General features: G+C 34.8%; 1 protein-coding gene across 1 annotated transcript in view; it reads right to left on the bottom strand.

The window, feature by feature from the left end:
* Window positions 1-17,657, bottom strand: part of LOC106868835 (arrestin domain-containing protein 3) — a 90,445-nt gene that overhangs the window by 16,463 nt on the left and 56,325 nt on the right. Inside the window, exons 4-5 of the mRNA XM_014914261.3 lie at window positions 13,277-13,379; window positions 6,628-6,768 (exon numbers count right to left, since the gene is read on the bottom strand). Coding sequence (XP_014769747.1) covers window positions 6,628-6,768; window positions 13,277-13,379 — 244 coding nt within the window. The remainder of the gene's footprint in view (window positions 1-6,627; window positions 6,769-13,276; window positions 13,380-17,657) is intronic.

Raw genomic sequence — 17,657 nt, 5'->3', positions numbered from 1 at the left:
GATCTGGTGAGATTAGAGTGATACTAGGGTGAAGGAATGTAGGTGTGAAGGAAAGTAGGTGCAAGGGTGTATTGGAGAAGAGTCTCAGCCAGAACCTATCAGGTAAAGAAGACAGATGCAAATTCTTTTATGGGTAGGTAACAATGCTGGCTTAAGTGAAGTAGGCTTACAAGAGACAGAGAAATAGACAAATGACATAAGCTTTATGAAGCCTTATAGTGAACCATTTTGATAAATGATACTAACATCATTTTCTTTATAGGTGATTTCAATGGACATGTTGGGTAGCATGGTGACAGCTACTCTGGAGTACATGGTGAGTATGTATACAGTTCTCAGAATGAAAAGGGATCAAGACTATTAAAGTTATGTGATGCAAATAAAATAAACATCTACAAAGCAACTTTTAGAAAATCAACCAGCCACCTGCTCTCCTTTCAATCAGGCAGACATGCAAGCTAGATAGACTCACCAAAAAAAAAACAGGACAGGCACAACTTAGGTACTGACTAGTGACTTTGGAATAACAATCAAATAAACCGAAAGACAAAAGACATGCTGGAGACAGACAGTACAGAAACTGAAACATCCTTCTGCTACAAATTATATGTTCAGAGCTACTCTACATATGTTTGACATAAAGGAATTAGAAATTTATAATCTATAACACAGAAGATAACTGGGAGTTTCTTACAGTACAACTTGCTGAAAGTAAGTTCTGTGATCAGAGCAAGGTAACATGGTGGAAGATCAATGCTATCAACAGAGTCATAAAAGCTAACAGACAGGTATGGAAAAACTGGAAGAATGTGGATAGCAAAGAACTATATCATGTAACTAAGAGAGAAACTTGATAATAAATGCGCATAGCTTGAAGAGAAGTAGAAAATAGAAAGTTTGCCAGTGTTCTGTTGTGAGAAGATCAGAATTATGAGTTGTTCTGTATTGCAAAGCAGTATGTCAGAATAAATTAAGATGTCATTAGGGAAAAGTATATTCAAAATAATAGCAGCTCACTTACTCTGACTAATGTTGAGAAGAAAGAAGCTTGGAAATGTTATAATGAGATGTTGGTGAATTTGGAATATGTGGGAGGAAGAGGAACTACACCAAGTCTACCCAATAGAGGGGCCAGCTATTGAAGTGGACAGTTATAAGAGCAAAATGGCTGTTAAAGATATGAGGAGGTCCATCAGGTATAGTCATTGAAATACTGAAAATATATGATAAAGAAGAGCAGCAGCTAGTCACTCACATAATCAACCAGGTAATACATGGAAGTATTCATACCCAGTGACTGCTGTATCAATATAATCATCAACTGCTGCAAGGACAAATGAGATGCTTTGGAAAGAGACAATTATAGGGGTATTAAACTGGTGGATCAAGTTATGAAAGTAACAGAAAAGGTCTAGACTTTCTTGATTATGGAAAGAAGCCCCTTTAACCTATCCTTGGTTCTATGATACAAACTTCCTGTTTAAAGTAGGCTAAATTAAAACCTTCCTTTGAAATTTCATGCAAATTTATATTTCAAGCAGCAGCTTAATAATGACCAAAATATATTACTAAATTTTTTATTATCTTGAAAATTAATTCAAAAAAAGGCAACATATTTCAACAGAAGTATGTTAACAAAAGGGTTAAAGAGATTTAGTTTAGATTGCTCTCTTTATAATGAGACATCACAAAAAGTTTTTTTTTTTGGCTGAGTAAGCCTCTCTACCTAACATTTGTTGATTTGGAGAAGACTTTGGCAGAGTACCACAATCTATAGTTTAGTGATGTTAGAAAAAAAAATTAAGTGTAGATGAATAGTTTGTTGCAAGCCATGTACAGAGATGCAGTCAACAAAGTGTAAGTTTGCAATAACACTGAGAAATTTAGGTGTTCCCCAAAGCTCCGTTTTAAGTCCCCTCCAATTTATTATAGTTCAAGCTATAACAGAGGAGTTTATGACTAGCTGTCTGAGGGAACTCTTATATGCTGATGACCTAGTAGTGTATGTGGAAGAGTTAGAGAGTAAATTACAAATATGGAAACAAAAGCCAGGAATTGAGAAGTTTTTTAATAAATTTGGTGAAGACCAAAGTTTTAATAAGTAGAAAGAAATCAGTACTCTATACCTAGCATCACGGTGAAGGCCTTATTATCACTGTATATTCAATCTCTCTCTTTACCTAGAAAGCAGAAACAACCTTATGTCAAGCCACCTCCTTCAGTAGCTAAAGTCCCCTCACTATATCATAAAGGGATATGGATTCCCAACTGTAGTGAAAGTAACCAATTTAGGAAGTAGGTACTCTGAACAAACCCAACAGCATATGACAAAGGTTTTCTTTGGCCCTTATTACACAAAGGAAACATGGATGTCGCATGCACAAGCAAAGGCAGCTTGTCTAGGATGAGCCAACAAGGATCTCTTTATGTGGTCACTTAAATTGCTGGAAATAGCAGCCAAATATCCCATAAATTGCTCTCTGTGTCTTGTATATTGCTAAAAAAAATTGACAGTCATAATTAGAATACCTTTGATCATCGATCTGCTCAATCAAACAGCAACTCAGATTAAACACTAATAAAGAGCAGAGTGGACACTTTAACCATGACAGACAACTTCTTTAATGCCAGAGGCATGATAAAATGCATCTAGAACATGTTGCTATGTGATTAGTAATAACACAGACATTCATCCATAAAGACCATACCAAAAACAACATACAAGCAACAAAAATTGTTAGTTTTTTTTTTTTTTCTCTCTTGTGTATAATCAGATGACAAACGACTGCAACGAGCAGAGAGAGATGCTGTGTTGGAACAGACCCATTCAACCCATGGGAAAAAATAGATGTAAAACAATGATAGTGCTGCTGCTAATGATGATGATGATGATGATGATGATGACAACGGTGACAACAGACCTGCTAGTACTTCTTCATCATCAGTGTTAAACATGTTGTAAGATATCAGCTCTGTCATATTGACATCCATTAAATATGCATAACAACCATAACATGAGACTCACATATAAATCTTCATCAATCTCAAATGTTAACAGCCTTTAAACTAATAAATTCTGCCTACTTCAACAGGACTCTTTGCTCGTGAATTTGCAAACATGTCAATCTCACCACTCTTTCTCTTTTATCTGTTTTATGTGTTGGGCTGCAACCATGGCGGGGTGCTGCCTTGAAACAAGTTGTGGGGGAGGGTGACTGGAAGGGTACTGACCATAGAAAACTCTGTCCTGATATACTCATGCCTGACCCATGCAAGCATGGAAAAGTAGACATTAAAATGATAATGATTAAAATACTGTTTAAAAGCAGCATTTTAAATTTCCCTCTTATTTCTCTCTTGTTTTAGTTAAACAAATCAACTCCGGTACTTTTTTTTAAGTCCAGTACTTTTTCTATTGGTCTCTTTTGCCAAACCACTAAGTTACAGAGATGTAAACAAACCAACTATTATTTTTAATGGTCTTAGAAATCCATCTGTGACCATGCCATGCCAGTACCTTAGTATGATTTAATTCAGGGCTTCCCAAACTGAAGTAAATCTACTACCAGGGGCAAATTTCATCTACCCAAGGGGTAAATTTGCTGATTCTGGATTTAAACAATTTTTTTTTCAATTATATCATCATCATCATCATTTAACATCCATTTTCCAGGTTGGCATCGGTTGGATGGTTTGATGGTTTGATGGGTTGGATGGTTTGATGGTTTGATGGGTTGGATGGTTTGACCAGAGCTGGCAAGCTGAGTAGCTATACCAGGTTCCAGCCTGATTTGGTTTGGTTTCTACAGCCTTTCCTAATGCCAACCACTTCACAGAATGTGCTGGGTTCTTTTTATGAGACACCAGCATGGTTGCTTTTTATGTGGACTGGCATTTCCAGATTTTTAAAAAAATCTGGAAGTGAGAAGAAAATATTAAGTATGCCTATTTCATGAAAACTACCAATTCAATTTTGCTTTTTTTACCTCTTTTCTATTTAACAATTTGAACTGTATAGTTCTTAATTAATATATTGCTAATGAAATACTAATTTACATGACTGTGTTTCATTCTAATAGATGGTCATCATTATAAATACATGGAATGACATTATGCTCTATTTTCATTGTTATCTGGACCTATAATAATAATTTTAAAACATCTCTACTGCAAAACATTTGTTTCTATCTCTCTATAATGTCATTAACCTCTATAATGCCTTTAACCTTTGACTTGGCATACTAAACACACCTCAGTTGATGGAGGATCTTGTGAATAACTTGGTGACTTCCCTAGTGATGAAGCCACATAAAAAGCACCTTGTACATTCTGCAAAGTGGCTGGTGTTAGGAAGGGCCTCCAGCTGTAGAAACCATGCCAAAGCAGACACTGGAGCTGGGTGCAGTTCCCTAGCAATATCAGCTCCTGTCAAACCATCCAATCCATGCCATCATGGGAAACACAGGCATTAAACAATGATGATGATCTTGCCTTGAAACAAGTTGTGGGGGAGGGTGACTGGAAGGGTACTGACCATAGAAAACTCTGTCCTGATATACTCATGCCTGACCCATGCAACCATGGAAAAGTAGACATTAAAATGATAATGATTAAAATACTGTTTAAAAGCAGCATTTTAAATTTCCCTCTTATCTGTTATTTTATTATTATGAAAGTATCAGCTTAAATTGCTGGCAAAAAAAAAAAAAAGAGGGTCGGAATAAATTTATTAACGAAATGTTGCCAGGGGACAAATGAAATGAGAATGGTTGGGAATCTTTGATTTAATTAAATCTAATCAAGTAACCATTTGCCATTTGTTCCATCCTCATCTAATTAGCCTCGATTACATTGCTCAACATTTACGTAATTCAGCCACCATTAATAAACATCTGTCTGCAAACTTCTTATCCATTTTTATTCAATATCTATAACATTAATATTTCTTCTGCAAACAGAGCCAAATGAACTTCATTCTGAATTGATTTCCAAAGCAAGTCTTGCCAATTCAGAATATCACTAGTCTACTCTATTTCCACCGACAATCCTAATAGTCTTGGCCAATCTATTATATAGATTCTTATAACCCTTTGTCTTTGATAAAGGTTCTTTGCAATATAAATCTATCAAACAGGATGTTTCTACAAATATAGACACCTGTATGAATTACTGAGGTCTACATACAAATGGCACAGAGATGGCTGTATGGTTAAGAAGTTTGCTTTGGAACCAAATGGTTAGAAGTTCAGTTCCACTGCACAAACAATGCTAGGTGGTGTCTTCTGTTATAGCCACAGGCAGACCAATGTCCTTGTGAGTGAAATTTTGTGGATGGAAAAACCAAAACAGCCTGCCGCATACATGATTACTTGAATGCACGTGTATGTGTGTGCGTGTGTGTGTAAGTGTATGCATGCTTTCATGTGTATATAAGACAGAGAGAGCGAGAGAGAGAGAGAGAGTGAGTGTGTGTGTGTGTGTGTCTGTGTGAACACGCAAATGCATATTCTTCTCATTTTGACATGTATGCTCATTTTAAATGAGGCCTCACCATTCATACAGTGTTGTTTGTTTGCAGTTCACCAGGAAAGCGTGTGCAGGCATTTTGATATATCCTCACATATCTTCTTTCATCTTTTACTGGTTTCCGTCATCGCCTTGAAGAATTTTTAGTCAAATGAATCAACCCTAGTATTTATTTTTCTTTTAGGGCTGGTACTTAGTCTACCAGTCTCTCTTACCGTTCATCCTTTCAGGGTCGATAATATAAGAACCAGTGAGACACTGGGGGTCGATGTAATCGACAAGTCCCCTCCCACAAAATTTCAGGCCTTGTACCTTTAGTACAAAGGATTATTTCTCATTAGGACAGCAGCAAAATAGCAGAATCATTAGCATGCCAAACAAAATGCTTCGTGGTATTTTGTCTCTCTTTATGTTCTGAGTTCTAATTCTGCCAAGGTTGTCTTTGCCTTTTATCCTTTGAGGGTTAATGTAACCTCGTCCCTTAAAGTTTCAGGCCTTGTACCAAATGTAGAAAGGATTATTTCCAGTTACATTTTTCTTTTAAAAAAAATGAAAAGAAAAAAAACATCAAAACTTGTTCCCAAAATTACTATAAATCATCACAAGAAAATATGAAATTCCACATGTAGGCGCAGGAGTGGCTGTGTGGTAAGTAGCTTGCTTACCAACCACATGGTTCCGTGTTCAGTCCCACTGCGTGGCACCTTGGGCAAGTGTCTCCTACTATAACCTCGGGCCGACCAAAGCCTTGTGAGTGGATTTGGTAGACGGAAACTGAAAGAAGCCCGTCGTATATATATATATATATATATATATATATATATATATATATATATATATATATATATGTATGTGTGTCTGTGTTTGTCCCCCTACCATCGCTTGACAACCGATACTGGTGTGTTTACTTCCCCGTAACTTAGCGGTTCAGCAAAAAGAGACCGATAGAATAAGTACTAGGCTTACAAAGAATAAGTCCTGGGGTCGATTTGCTCGACTAAAGGCGGTGCTCCAGCATGGCCGCAGTCAAATGACTGAGACAAGTAAAAGAGTATGTTCTGTGAAAAAATAAAACAGAGTAGAATGAAAATAAAAACATACCTGTGAGAACAGTAAATTTGGTACGGCGTACTCTAGATTTTCCATTTGCAAAAAATGCTTGTGTTTGATGCAAGGAAGCATAAGGTGTAACTGTTCTTGATGACCAATTATCGAACTCGGCTGAAATTGCAATAGATTCTCCTGGAAAGATAAAATCAAAAAAAAAAAATAAAATAATTGTAAATAAGTTAAAGCCTATTGTTAAACTGTAGAGGTACATGACTTAATGGTCAGGGTGTTGGACTCATGATTGTAAGATTGTGGTTTCAATTCCTGGAAGGGTGATGTGACGTGGGGAATAATAACGCCATGGAAACTGTGAAATTGGCCTTTGTGAGTCTATATGACTCCGGAAGGATGTTTATCCTTTTTATCCTATGTTAAATTAATCCCTAAAATATTCCTTGCACATTATATCCAGACAATATGTAAGTTTCAAAACATTACACACACATACTGGGTCATCCCATAAATAATCCGGTCATTTATACTTCTTTTATTTTTCAAAATTAAGACACACAAAGTTCTTTTTTAATCTAAAATATACTCTCCTTCATTTTCTACAATGCCCTTCCATCTATCTGATAGACTTGCAAGGCCTTTCTTCCAAAATTCACTTGTCCATGACAAAAAAACTCCTCCAGAACTGTTCTGACCTCGTCTATAAAAATTCATATTTTTTCCGTCCAAATGACTTTGAAGACTGCGGAATAAATGATAATCAGATGGGGCAATGTCTAGCGATTATGGTGGGTGGGGCATCATTTCCCATTCAAACTGTTTCGGCCTTTGTAATGTCATCCTCACTGTATGTGGCTGAGCATTATCCTGATGGAAGAACACCTCTCATCTTGAAACCAAAGATGGTTGTTTTACTTCTAGCACTGACTTAAGCTGCTCAAGCTGTTCACAGTAGATCTCCTTTGTTATCATTTGGTTTGGGTTGAGAAGTTCAAAGTGGACTAAACCTTTCATATCCCACCAAGCAGATAACACCTTATGTGGGTGAAGACCTTCTTTAGCCTGGGGTGCTGGTGTTTCCCTACTCACTGTCTTCGGTACTTGACATTTTTATAGAGAACCTATTTCTCTTCACCAGTCACTATTCGGTCCAAAAAATGTTCATTCGTGAGATGTGACAGCAATGAAAAGCACACATTCACTCTCTGCATGTGATAAGACTTGGAAAGTTTGTGAGGAACCCATTGACACAATTTGATGACTTTTCTAATGGCACACAGGTGTCGATGAATGGTTGAATGACCAAATCCAAGCTTCTCTGCTAGTTCCTCAAGTTATGATGGGATTTTGTTCCACCAAGATTTGCAGAATGCACTCATTGAGCTCTACAGAATTTCTAGGATGAGGCTCGTCTTCTAGGCTGTAATTTCCAGCTTGGAATTTCTGGAACCAATGTTGACACTGGTTTATGCTTATTGTCTGATCCCCATATACTGCATTAATATTCCTTGCACTTTCCATTGCATTGTTGCCTTTTTTGAACTCATAAAGCAAAATATGCTGAATATGCTCCTTTGTCACTTCCATTATAGTTTTGAAAAAATAACAGTTAAAATCGAACAGCACTTTTCAAAACTTGCACTAAAAATAAGTACAAGGTAAAATTACTACCTGCTTTTATAGCAAGTTGATGCAGGTAGTTTATCCCATCCTCCTCCGACTTTTAGTAGTCCATGCAATTGAAAAAAACCACATTATTTATGAGATGACCCAATCATCATCATCATCGTTTAATGTCCGCTTTCCATGCTAGCATGGGTTGGACAATTTGACTGAGGACTGGCGAACCAGATGGCTGCACCAGATATATTCACACACACACACACACACACACACACACATACATATCAAAACAGATATCAAGACAAAAGAAACAAGAACAATAGTTCAAAGCATGTTCCTAGTTACTATTATTAGGTGGATACAGAGGGTGGCGATCTGGCAGAATTGTTAGCAAGCTGGACAAAATGCTTAGCGGTATTTCGCCCATCACTATGTTCTGAGTTCAAATTCTGCCGAGGTCGACTTTGCCTTTCATCCTTTCAGGATCGATAAGTTAAGTACCAGTTATGCACTGGGGATGACATAACCGATTAACCCACTCCCCCAAATTTCAGGCCTTGTACCTATAGTAGAAAGGATTACTAAGTTGATACTCAAAGAAGAGAAAGCATTATAAAGTAAAAATGTAATGTTTTGGACAGAGTTCTTCATTGGATACTAGGTGAAAGTCTAGAGAAAGACAAGGAAGAGTGGAACGGAGACAGAAAAAGAGAGAAAAGTACCAAAAAACAAAAATGTGTGTAGGTTACATTCACATATATGACCTCTGACATATATGTCCATCTTCCATGTTGGCATGGGTTGGACAGTTTGACAGATTTGATACACACACACACACACACACACACACACACACACACACACACACACACACGCACACACAACAATTTCTCTAACTATGAATTCAATATGCTCTGATGATTTCCGTATGTATTGTGTCTGTGAAATAGCTTCAGCTTTCTTCAATTGCTATATCTTTCCCTCTGTGCAAACATTTACCCAGAAATATACAGATTTAGCTCACCTTAAGAAACTCCCAGTTTTTCTAAACCCTAGTGAAATTGTCCTCAACAGTAAAACCTGTCAAGATAAAGGAATTATCAACTAGTACCTCCTTTATTAAAACTACAGGCAGCAATCCACAATTATCCATGCTTGCATTTGATATTTTCTATAGAACATCAACTAAGGAATTCTCTTTTATGTATCAGATATCATTTTTAATACATACTTTAAATATACCCAACTGACTAAACTCTCTCTCTCTCTCTCTGAATATATATATTACATATGAAGTTGAATAGTTGGCTTGGTAGATTTTTTTTTGTAAGTCACACTATCAGCAAATTTTTTCATCATATCACTTCAAGAGATGCAGTTAGCAATTGAGAGCCAGCCTTGGATGTGGCTAAAAAGGGATGACGAAACCTGATTAGAGAAATAATATATAGGTGTGAGGTAGGTACTTGTTTGCCCATAAAGCAAGTCAGACTGCACATTTAGAATGGTGCTGATGATCCTGGGTTGAAGGAATTAAGATCGAATACCAGTCAATCAATCCAGTAGGTGAGACCTCGTATCAGTGTTGTAATGCCATCAAGAGGGATGCCCTGAAATGGTGCACAAGCTCTCCTGATTAACCCTGAAATCTACTAGCATCCCGTATGCAGAGCTTTTGATTGACAACACTTGTATGACAAGCTGTTTGCAAATCTCTTACATACAAATTTGATCAGTTGCCTTGGCAGATTCTTTATAAGCCAGACTAGCAAGGAGTTCCTCTTCACATCACTTCAAGCATTCCTCAAGAGTATCTTATCTCCTTGCACTCATTTTTTCTCATTAGTAACTCTCTTCCTTCTTTCTGTCAACTTAATTCTCGTTTGCTGCTGACACCTCTCTATTCTTGACTATTCTTCAGGTTTCATCCACCAGAAATCTGAACTATTTTCAAACACTGGATCTATACAATTGATCCTCATTCTCCTCATCATCATTTAACATCTATCTTCCATGCTGGCATTGGTTGGATGATTTGGTGTGCTGCAGGGTTGTGCCAAGCTCCAGTGTGAGCCTCGACATGCTTGCTATAGCTTGATGTCCTACTTAATGTCAACTACTTTACAGTGTGCATAGAGTGGGTTATTATTATTATTATTATTATTATTATTAAAAAATTTTTTTTTTGTGCCACTGGCACAAGTTAGGTTTCCAAGTAAATTGCAAGACAGGATAAGAACAAAAAAGGAAAAAAAAAAGGAAAATTCCCCACCTCATGGGATTGGTGGGGGAGGCGGAGACTGGGAAGGTGAAGGGAATTGGGGAGGGAGGGGGCTAAACAATTGCAATGCAAGCTTTTCTAATGCAGTCTGCTGATAATTGCTAAACAATTAGGGAATTTCACTTAACTTGACTATAATGAAGGAAGTCCAGGGGGGGGGGGTCAAACCACTGTCCTATATAACAGATAAAAACAGCACATGAAAATAGAAAGAATCATAAGGTAATTATTGTGATAGAGAGCTGAAATGGTTTCAATACAGGAGGTGCAGACACAATGATGTGGTAAGTAGTTTGCTTCCCAACCACATGGCATTGGATTCAATCCCACTGCATGGTACCTTGAACAAGTGTCTTTGAAGCCTTGTGTGTGGATTTGGTAGATGGAAACTGAAAGGAGCCTAATGGATGTGAGTGTGTGTGTGTGTGTGTGTTTTATATATGTATGCATGCATGTTTGTGCGTGTATATGTGTGTTTCAAATATGTATAGGTGCATGTCTGTGCATGTGCATATGTGTGTTACTGTCTCCTTGCCTTGACATCATGTTATAGTTACAAGTGAATGTCACCATCTCACAATGATGTGTGTCATTATGACACATCATTTCCACTCTTCCAAGACATAACTGGTCATGAGGAAATATCAATTTACTTGGAAACAGGTGAGGGTTGGTAACAAGAAGAGCATCCAGCAGGAGAAAATTTGTTTCACTAAACTCTGTGTGACCCATGTAAGCATAGGAAAGCAGACCATAAGATGATGATGATGACAATCAATATTATTTCTCTAAACCAGAAATGAAGAAAGGGTATCCAACCCTTCAAATTTTTTTTGTCAGAACAATTTCACACAGTCTTCACACACATTAAACATACAAGAGCTTCTCAAAATATAAATAAATAACTTTTAAGAGTCATTAATAGTTGCATAGTTATATAGATACATATTGCAAAATTTTTTAAATCCTAATAACATTTCTTGGCTCATATCAGTTAACCCTACTTATTGTAGAGTTAATACAGTAATCCAGGATTCTAAGGATACAATCTCAGAGACATTGTTGTCATTGTTCTATCAATTGCCAAAAGGAAAAAAAAACTATAGAAGAATGCAATTTTATGGAAATGATTGAAATTAATGATAAAAATTAATGATGAAAACATGTCTAAAAATTAAATTCTTCTTGTAATTAAAATTTTGCTAATTCAACTTCAATAAGTGTCTAGATAAAGTAATACTAAGTTGGGATTTCATTTTGTAAAAAAAAAATTATTTTATGTGCAAAAAGCAACAATTTATTTGAAATTGTATGTATATATATCCAATTTTTGCAGCAGTGATAAACAATTTAGGTCTAAAGTCAGGACGACTCTCATAAGAAAGCTAAATTGTATGATGTACATGAAAGAAATATATGGAACATGGCAATAAAATATGATCAAGGAAAGAAAAAGACAGGAAATTTGAAGACAGAATGACATATGGATGATCTGTTGAAAATACAGTATAAATTACAAAACAGAGGAGGTGAATTATAAGGAACATTCACTTAGAAAATGAAAATATTCAAGATGTGGATGAGAACTGGGTAACAAGGTCATTGCTATTATTTAGGTCCAAGTCATCCTTAATCAAGCAATCTTATAATCATCATTATTTCAGACACTGTGCTTTTAAAGCAACATTATTCAATCAATTTTAATACTTAGTTGTTGGTTTAAAATGATAAAATGTCATACAAATGTTGAAAGATTAAAGACTAAGTTTATCCTTTTATGTATAATAAGAGTTCATAAGGCTGATGCTTATCTCAGATTTCTATAGCATTAAATAGATGAAAGAATAAATATTTTCATGATACAAAATAAATCAATCACAACTAAAAACTTAAGCAGACAACTGAGGCAATGTACAATTAAGTGTCTTGCCAGAAACTGCTTCAAGTGCTTTAAAATGTCTGCATTTCCTAAACTTGATACCCTACCTACTCAGCTATATGCTTCTACATGAAAGCATATGGTTTTGTGTAAATATGAAGGCTAACTCAAGTTTAAACATATATCACTATATAGCAGTGGGAAATGGGGACATAATAATATACACAAGTACTTACATCTCATATTAATCGAAGATTTTAATTTTCATTACCAAATTAATTTGTATAATGAATTTGATTGAATATTATCTACATATCATTCAATTACCAACTATATTCACATTCAACATGACAATTTCTTTATTTTAAACAATGATTTTGATTTTTCAATTAAAACACATCTTAAAACTCATTTCGTCTAATTACGAAATTTACTTTAGCAATTAAACAGTTGCAGGTTCGCTCTCACTTGATGGTACTTTGAGATGATCTAAGTTTTGTAAATGAAATTGTATAGATTGGAACAGTGGAAATCTATCAGTAGGATAGTAACTGTTTTTAGATAAGTTTAATCTACTGACCAGTTTAAGACTACCACCACTTGGCCTTGGGGTACTTTAGTAAAGTCCACTTTGCTGCAAATATTTAAATCAGATTTCCAATCTTAGTATAACTCAGTAACTTGAGGCACTGCTTCCTTCAGTAGCAGCCCATTACTAATGCTTTCTTCCTCATTTCCACTCCATTAGTCACAAAGGCCATGGAAAAGGTCATGGCCTCTGACTAAGCCATAAAAATTTAAAAATTGCAGAAGCTGTATGTTGAAGCAAATTTCTAGAATGTGCTTACTTTCATCCAAAAAAGAAACTTTTAGAAAGTGCCCACACAAAACAGAAAATAACTGACCTGGGCAATAGCCTTTTCGATCTGTGCGTGCAGTAATAGAAATAGGTCCTGATGTACATAACCAGCAACATAAAGTTTTTTCAATGTTATTTTCAACCTGAATCTAAATGGTAAAAAAAAATTGAGACGTCAATGATTTACAGATTTTTAAACAGAGAAAGAAAGTAATTAAATTTAAAATGAAATAATAAAAAAATACCAAAGTATATTTCTTTGATATAAGTTAAACCTGAATGATAAAGATTATGATACATTTATATCATGAATATCAATCAAATAGTTATTTCATGTTTTTAAGATCCTTTGGTGAAGCTTGAAATATTCAGTGTTGTTTCTAAAAGAAATGTTTACATTGTTTTCTCTTAAATCTGTGTAAAAATAAACAAATACAACAGCTTTTCTCCTTTGTAATTTTCTAAATAAAATTTCATCGTTAAAAGACTGTTACTGTGAGACTAAGATATAAGAGTATAGACCATATCGTCAGAAGACAAGACCTCAGTTTTACTATTACAACCACAGTACAATACGTGTGAGACTAATGTACTGATGTAAAGGCTATATGGTCAAATAGCAAATCTTCATTACTACTACTACACTCACTGTATTGCTGTTCAGGATAAGAAATGTAACTACTTCCTTTAGGTTTACCTTGAATTGGGTATAGTAACCTTTTTCAAGAAGAGGGCCACATGAGACATGGCTCATCATCAGGCAGGTTGTACTACTAAAAAATTTAAAGTAATTTTTCATTTAGATATGTCAGTCAAAGTCTCACGAACCACAGGTTGGCTATGATTGCCTTAAATGCTACTCCTACATCAGAGTTGAATTACTAGTAGCAGAGAAAGCAACAGTCACCCTAAAAATCAAATCAATGATTCCAACAAAACAACAACCATCCATACTTAATATGGAAAGTCTGAAGGAATAGAAAGAAAAGATAAATCAGAAAATTGATCAAAGTTACTAAAGATTTTCTGTGTTATCAGTAGAATTGCATTTCATAGCACTAGTATCACATAAATTTGAAATAGTTTAGTTTTCTCTTAATCTAAGGCAGTTGTAGATAGTTTTCCTTTTTTGGTCTGTTTACTTATTCCTTCATCATTTCTGATATCTATGTTTCTTTCTTAAAACTTGTATGTCATTACAATAGTTCCACTTTATGTAAGGTACCTAACAGATTAAATCTGTTGCCTACTTTAACACTATCCCCTAGTTCTTGGTTGCCTTTTAAGTCTTTCGTTACCATATTTCTGCTGAAATACACTGCCTTTATTTTAATTAATCTTGAATAGGCTGAAGTTTTGTAAAATTACTTTTGTTGTTGTTAGGCTGGTGTTTAGAACATTATCATCATAATCATCGTCATTTTAATATCCACTTTTCCATGCTTGTCTAGTCCAAACAAATTTACTGAGGCAGATATTTGAGAGCTGGATGTTTCCCAAGATGCCATGCAGTAGGACTGAACCTGAGACCAGATGGTTGGAAAGCAAAATTTCTCAACAGTTACATCTGTGCCAATAAATTCATATGAAATTTTAATGGAAGGTTTAAATTTAGATCAATTTAAAACATGAAAAAATATTGTCACAGGTCCAGGACAGCCTGGTGTTGGTTGGGATCAAAAGGGTTAATGTATTCAAACTAGGTCTCTGATCTGAGCATAACCCATAAGTCATGGCCTCCTCTTCCCTTTCTTCCTCATTAGACTCGGAGGTCATATCAAAAGTCATGAGCACTCTGTTTCTTAGACTTAGGACTCATAAAGCTGGTTACCTGGTTTCCATGGCATATAAGTAATGGTTATTACATCACTCCTGACACAATGGGATGCCAATCTGTTGCAGGGTTAACTTCCCAGCTATTTCTGGAACACCTTTTCATCTGAGTAGACTCAACGGAGCAACAGAAAATAAAGTATTTTGCTCAAGAATACACCACCTGGTCCAGGGATTGAAACCACAAATACAAGGCTGTGAGTGCAACATCCTAACCACTAGACCATGTGCCTTCACTATTCTTCTGACTAAAAAAATGAAAGCTAAAAGTATTGTAGTCGCATGTGATGACCCCAGCATGGCCACAGCCTTTGAGATGAAATGCATAAAAGAATAATTATGCATTCACTGGACAAATAGAGTGGTGAGCAGTTATTTCAGTTCAGAAATTCAGTATTCTAAACAAAAGAAGAATTATATTTTTGATATATCAAGTCAATTTATTTGAAATAACTATAGAAAATAAGATTCAGTAAACTGAAGAACAAATAAGGATATATTAATTTTATAAATAGCATATGAAACATTTCAAATGTTCAAGACACAGGTTTTACAATGAATATTTTCTAAGAGTACAAAATAAATAAACTGTAGAAAAACTGCATTTTAAGAAATAAAAATAAAATAGTTTATTGTAGATTTCTATTTAGAAGTAAAATGGTTTACACATTCTATGACTTGATAATCTAATAAAATAGTATACGACAGTTTAAGTGTTTAGAATATGTTTCCATGCTTAACTCTTTTGTTCCCGTATTTCTGTTCAAACACACTGACTTTGTTTGTATTAATTTGAAAAAAATTATTTTAAAAAGTCACTTTATCATTATTAAATCTGGCATTTGGGACATAAATTAGCATGAAATTTTGATGGAAGATTTTAATCTAGGTCACTTTAAAATGGGGAGTTTATGTCATAGAACCAGAGATGGGGGGTTGTTGAGCAAGTTGATCTCGAAAGAGTTACAACACACTAAAAATAATAATATTGCAATTATAAGCTCGACATTTTTTTAAAATAAGTTACGTGACTGACAACAAAGCTACTAGCTTCAATCTGGGACTTGTAAGCTTTCATCTGCCATACCTGATATATAAAACTACTAATAATTAAACTATAACAACTGTGATAATGAAATTTCTCAGGAAGTTGCATACTAAATAGTGTGCATATCATTTGGCACTACTTCAAAATAAATCAGCACGTGGAAACAGGGTTTACATATCCAAAAGGTATTCCTGTAATTATATATACATAAGTTTGTTAAGTGCCAATGCATGAAACTCTTGGACCTTAAGTTACTCTGTTACTTCTGCTAAATATTAATGAATATATACATTATATATATATATATATATATATATATATATATATATATATTCTTTTATTTGTTTCTGTCATTTGACTGTGGCCATGTTGGAGCACTGCCTTTTAGTTGAAGAAATCAACCTCAGGACTTATTCTTTGTAAGACTGGTACTTATTCTATCAGTCTCTTTTGCCGAAACGTTAAGTTACGGGGACGTAAACATACCAGCATTGGTTGTCAAGTAAGGGTTGGGGGACAAGAACAGACACAAATATATATATATATATATATATATATATATATATATAAAGGAACTTATTGATCATATGCGTTTTGCTCCATTTATTATTATTATTCATATCTACTCAAAATACATCACTTTAACATGGAATTTCTACCCATTAACCAGGTATGATATCCCAGTTTTCGTATAATTTTTGCTACCCTGGTAACTATTAACATATTTACATTATCAAAGTTTTTTCAACCAAGATAATATTAATATATACATAAATTATGGGCTTCCCTCAGTTTCCGTCTACCAAATCTAATCACAAGGCTTTGGTCGACCCAAGGCTATAGGAGAAGACACTTGCCCAAAGTGCCACGCAGCGGGACTGAATCCAGAACCATGTGGTTGGGAAGTAAGCTTCTTACCACACAGCCACGCCTGTGCCTATATAAATTTTTCAGCAAAGTATTTACATGTGTGTGTGTGTAAGATTTAAGTATATGGTTTAAATTAGTTTCTTAGAGATAATTCACAAATAAAAAAGATATTTTTATTAAATCATTATATTAATTATATACATTTACAATTAAAAAAAAAATAAAGAAAGAAGACCAAATAATTTCAGAGAACTTGAAACCATTTCCTTATCAACAAAAATAAGCTTATAATATCAACAACAATTTGGAATTTCAAAAGTTGAATAATTTTTACCATCTTACCATCATTTAAAACAATGCTCATTTATCATATACAGCAGCGTTTCCCAACATTTTTATTCTTGCAGAACTCTTGAAATATATTATACATCTCAGGGAAGCACTACATAAAAATGATTATGTTTCTTTATTAATCCTTTTGTTTCTCTTTACAGTACTTTTGAAATGTTGGAAGTGGGAGTGATGTGTTGAGTCAGTAAGATTAGAAAGTTTGCCTTTCTTGAGAACGAGACACACTAACTGGTTATTGGAGATTGGACCAATTCCTGTAGAGACTGAGGAGTATAATTATGCTAAATAGCATAATTATACATAACTTTTATGATTTAATTTATAG

The sequence above is a fragment of the Octopus bimaculoides genome, chromosome 4, assembly GCF_046866305.1.
Source record: "Octopus bimaculoides isolate indiv1 chromosome 4, ASM4686630v1, whole genome shotgun sequence".
NCBI lineage: Eukaryota > Metazoa > Mollusca > Cephalopoda > Octopoda > Octopodidae > Octopus > Octopus bimaculoides.
This window is presented reverse-complemented; position numbering and strand designations above follow the sequence as displayed.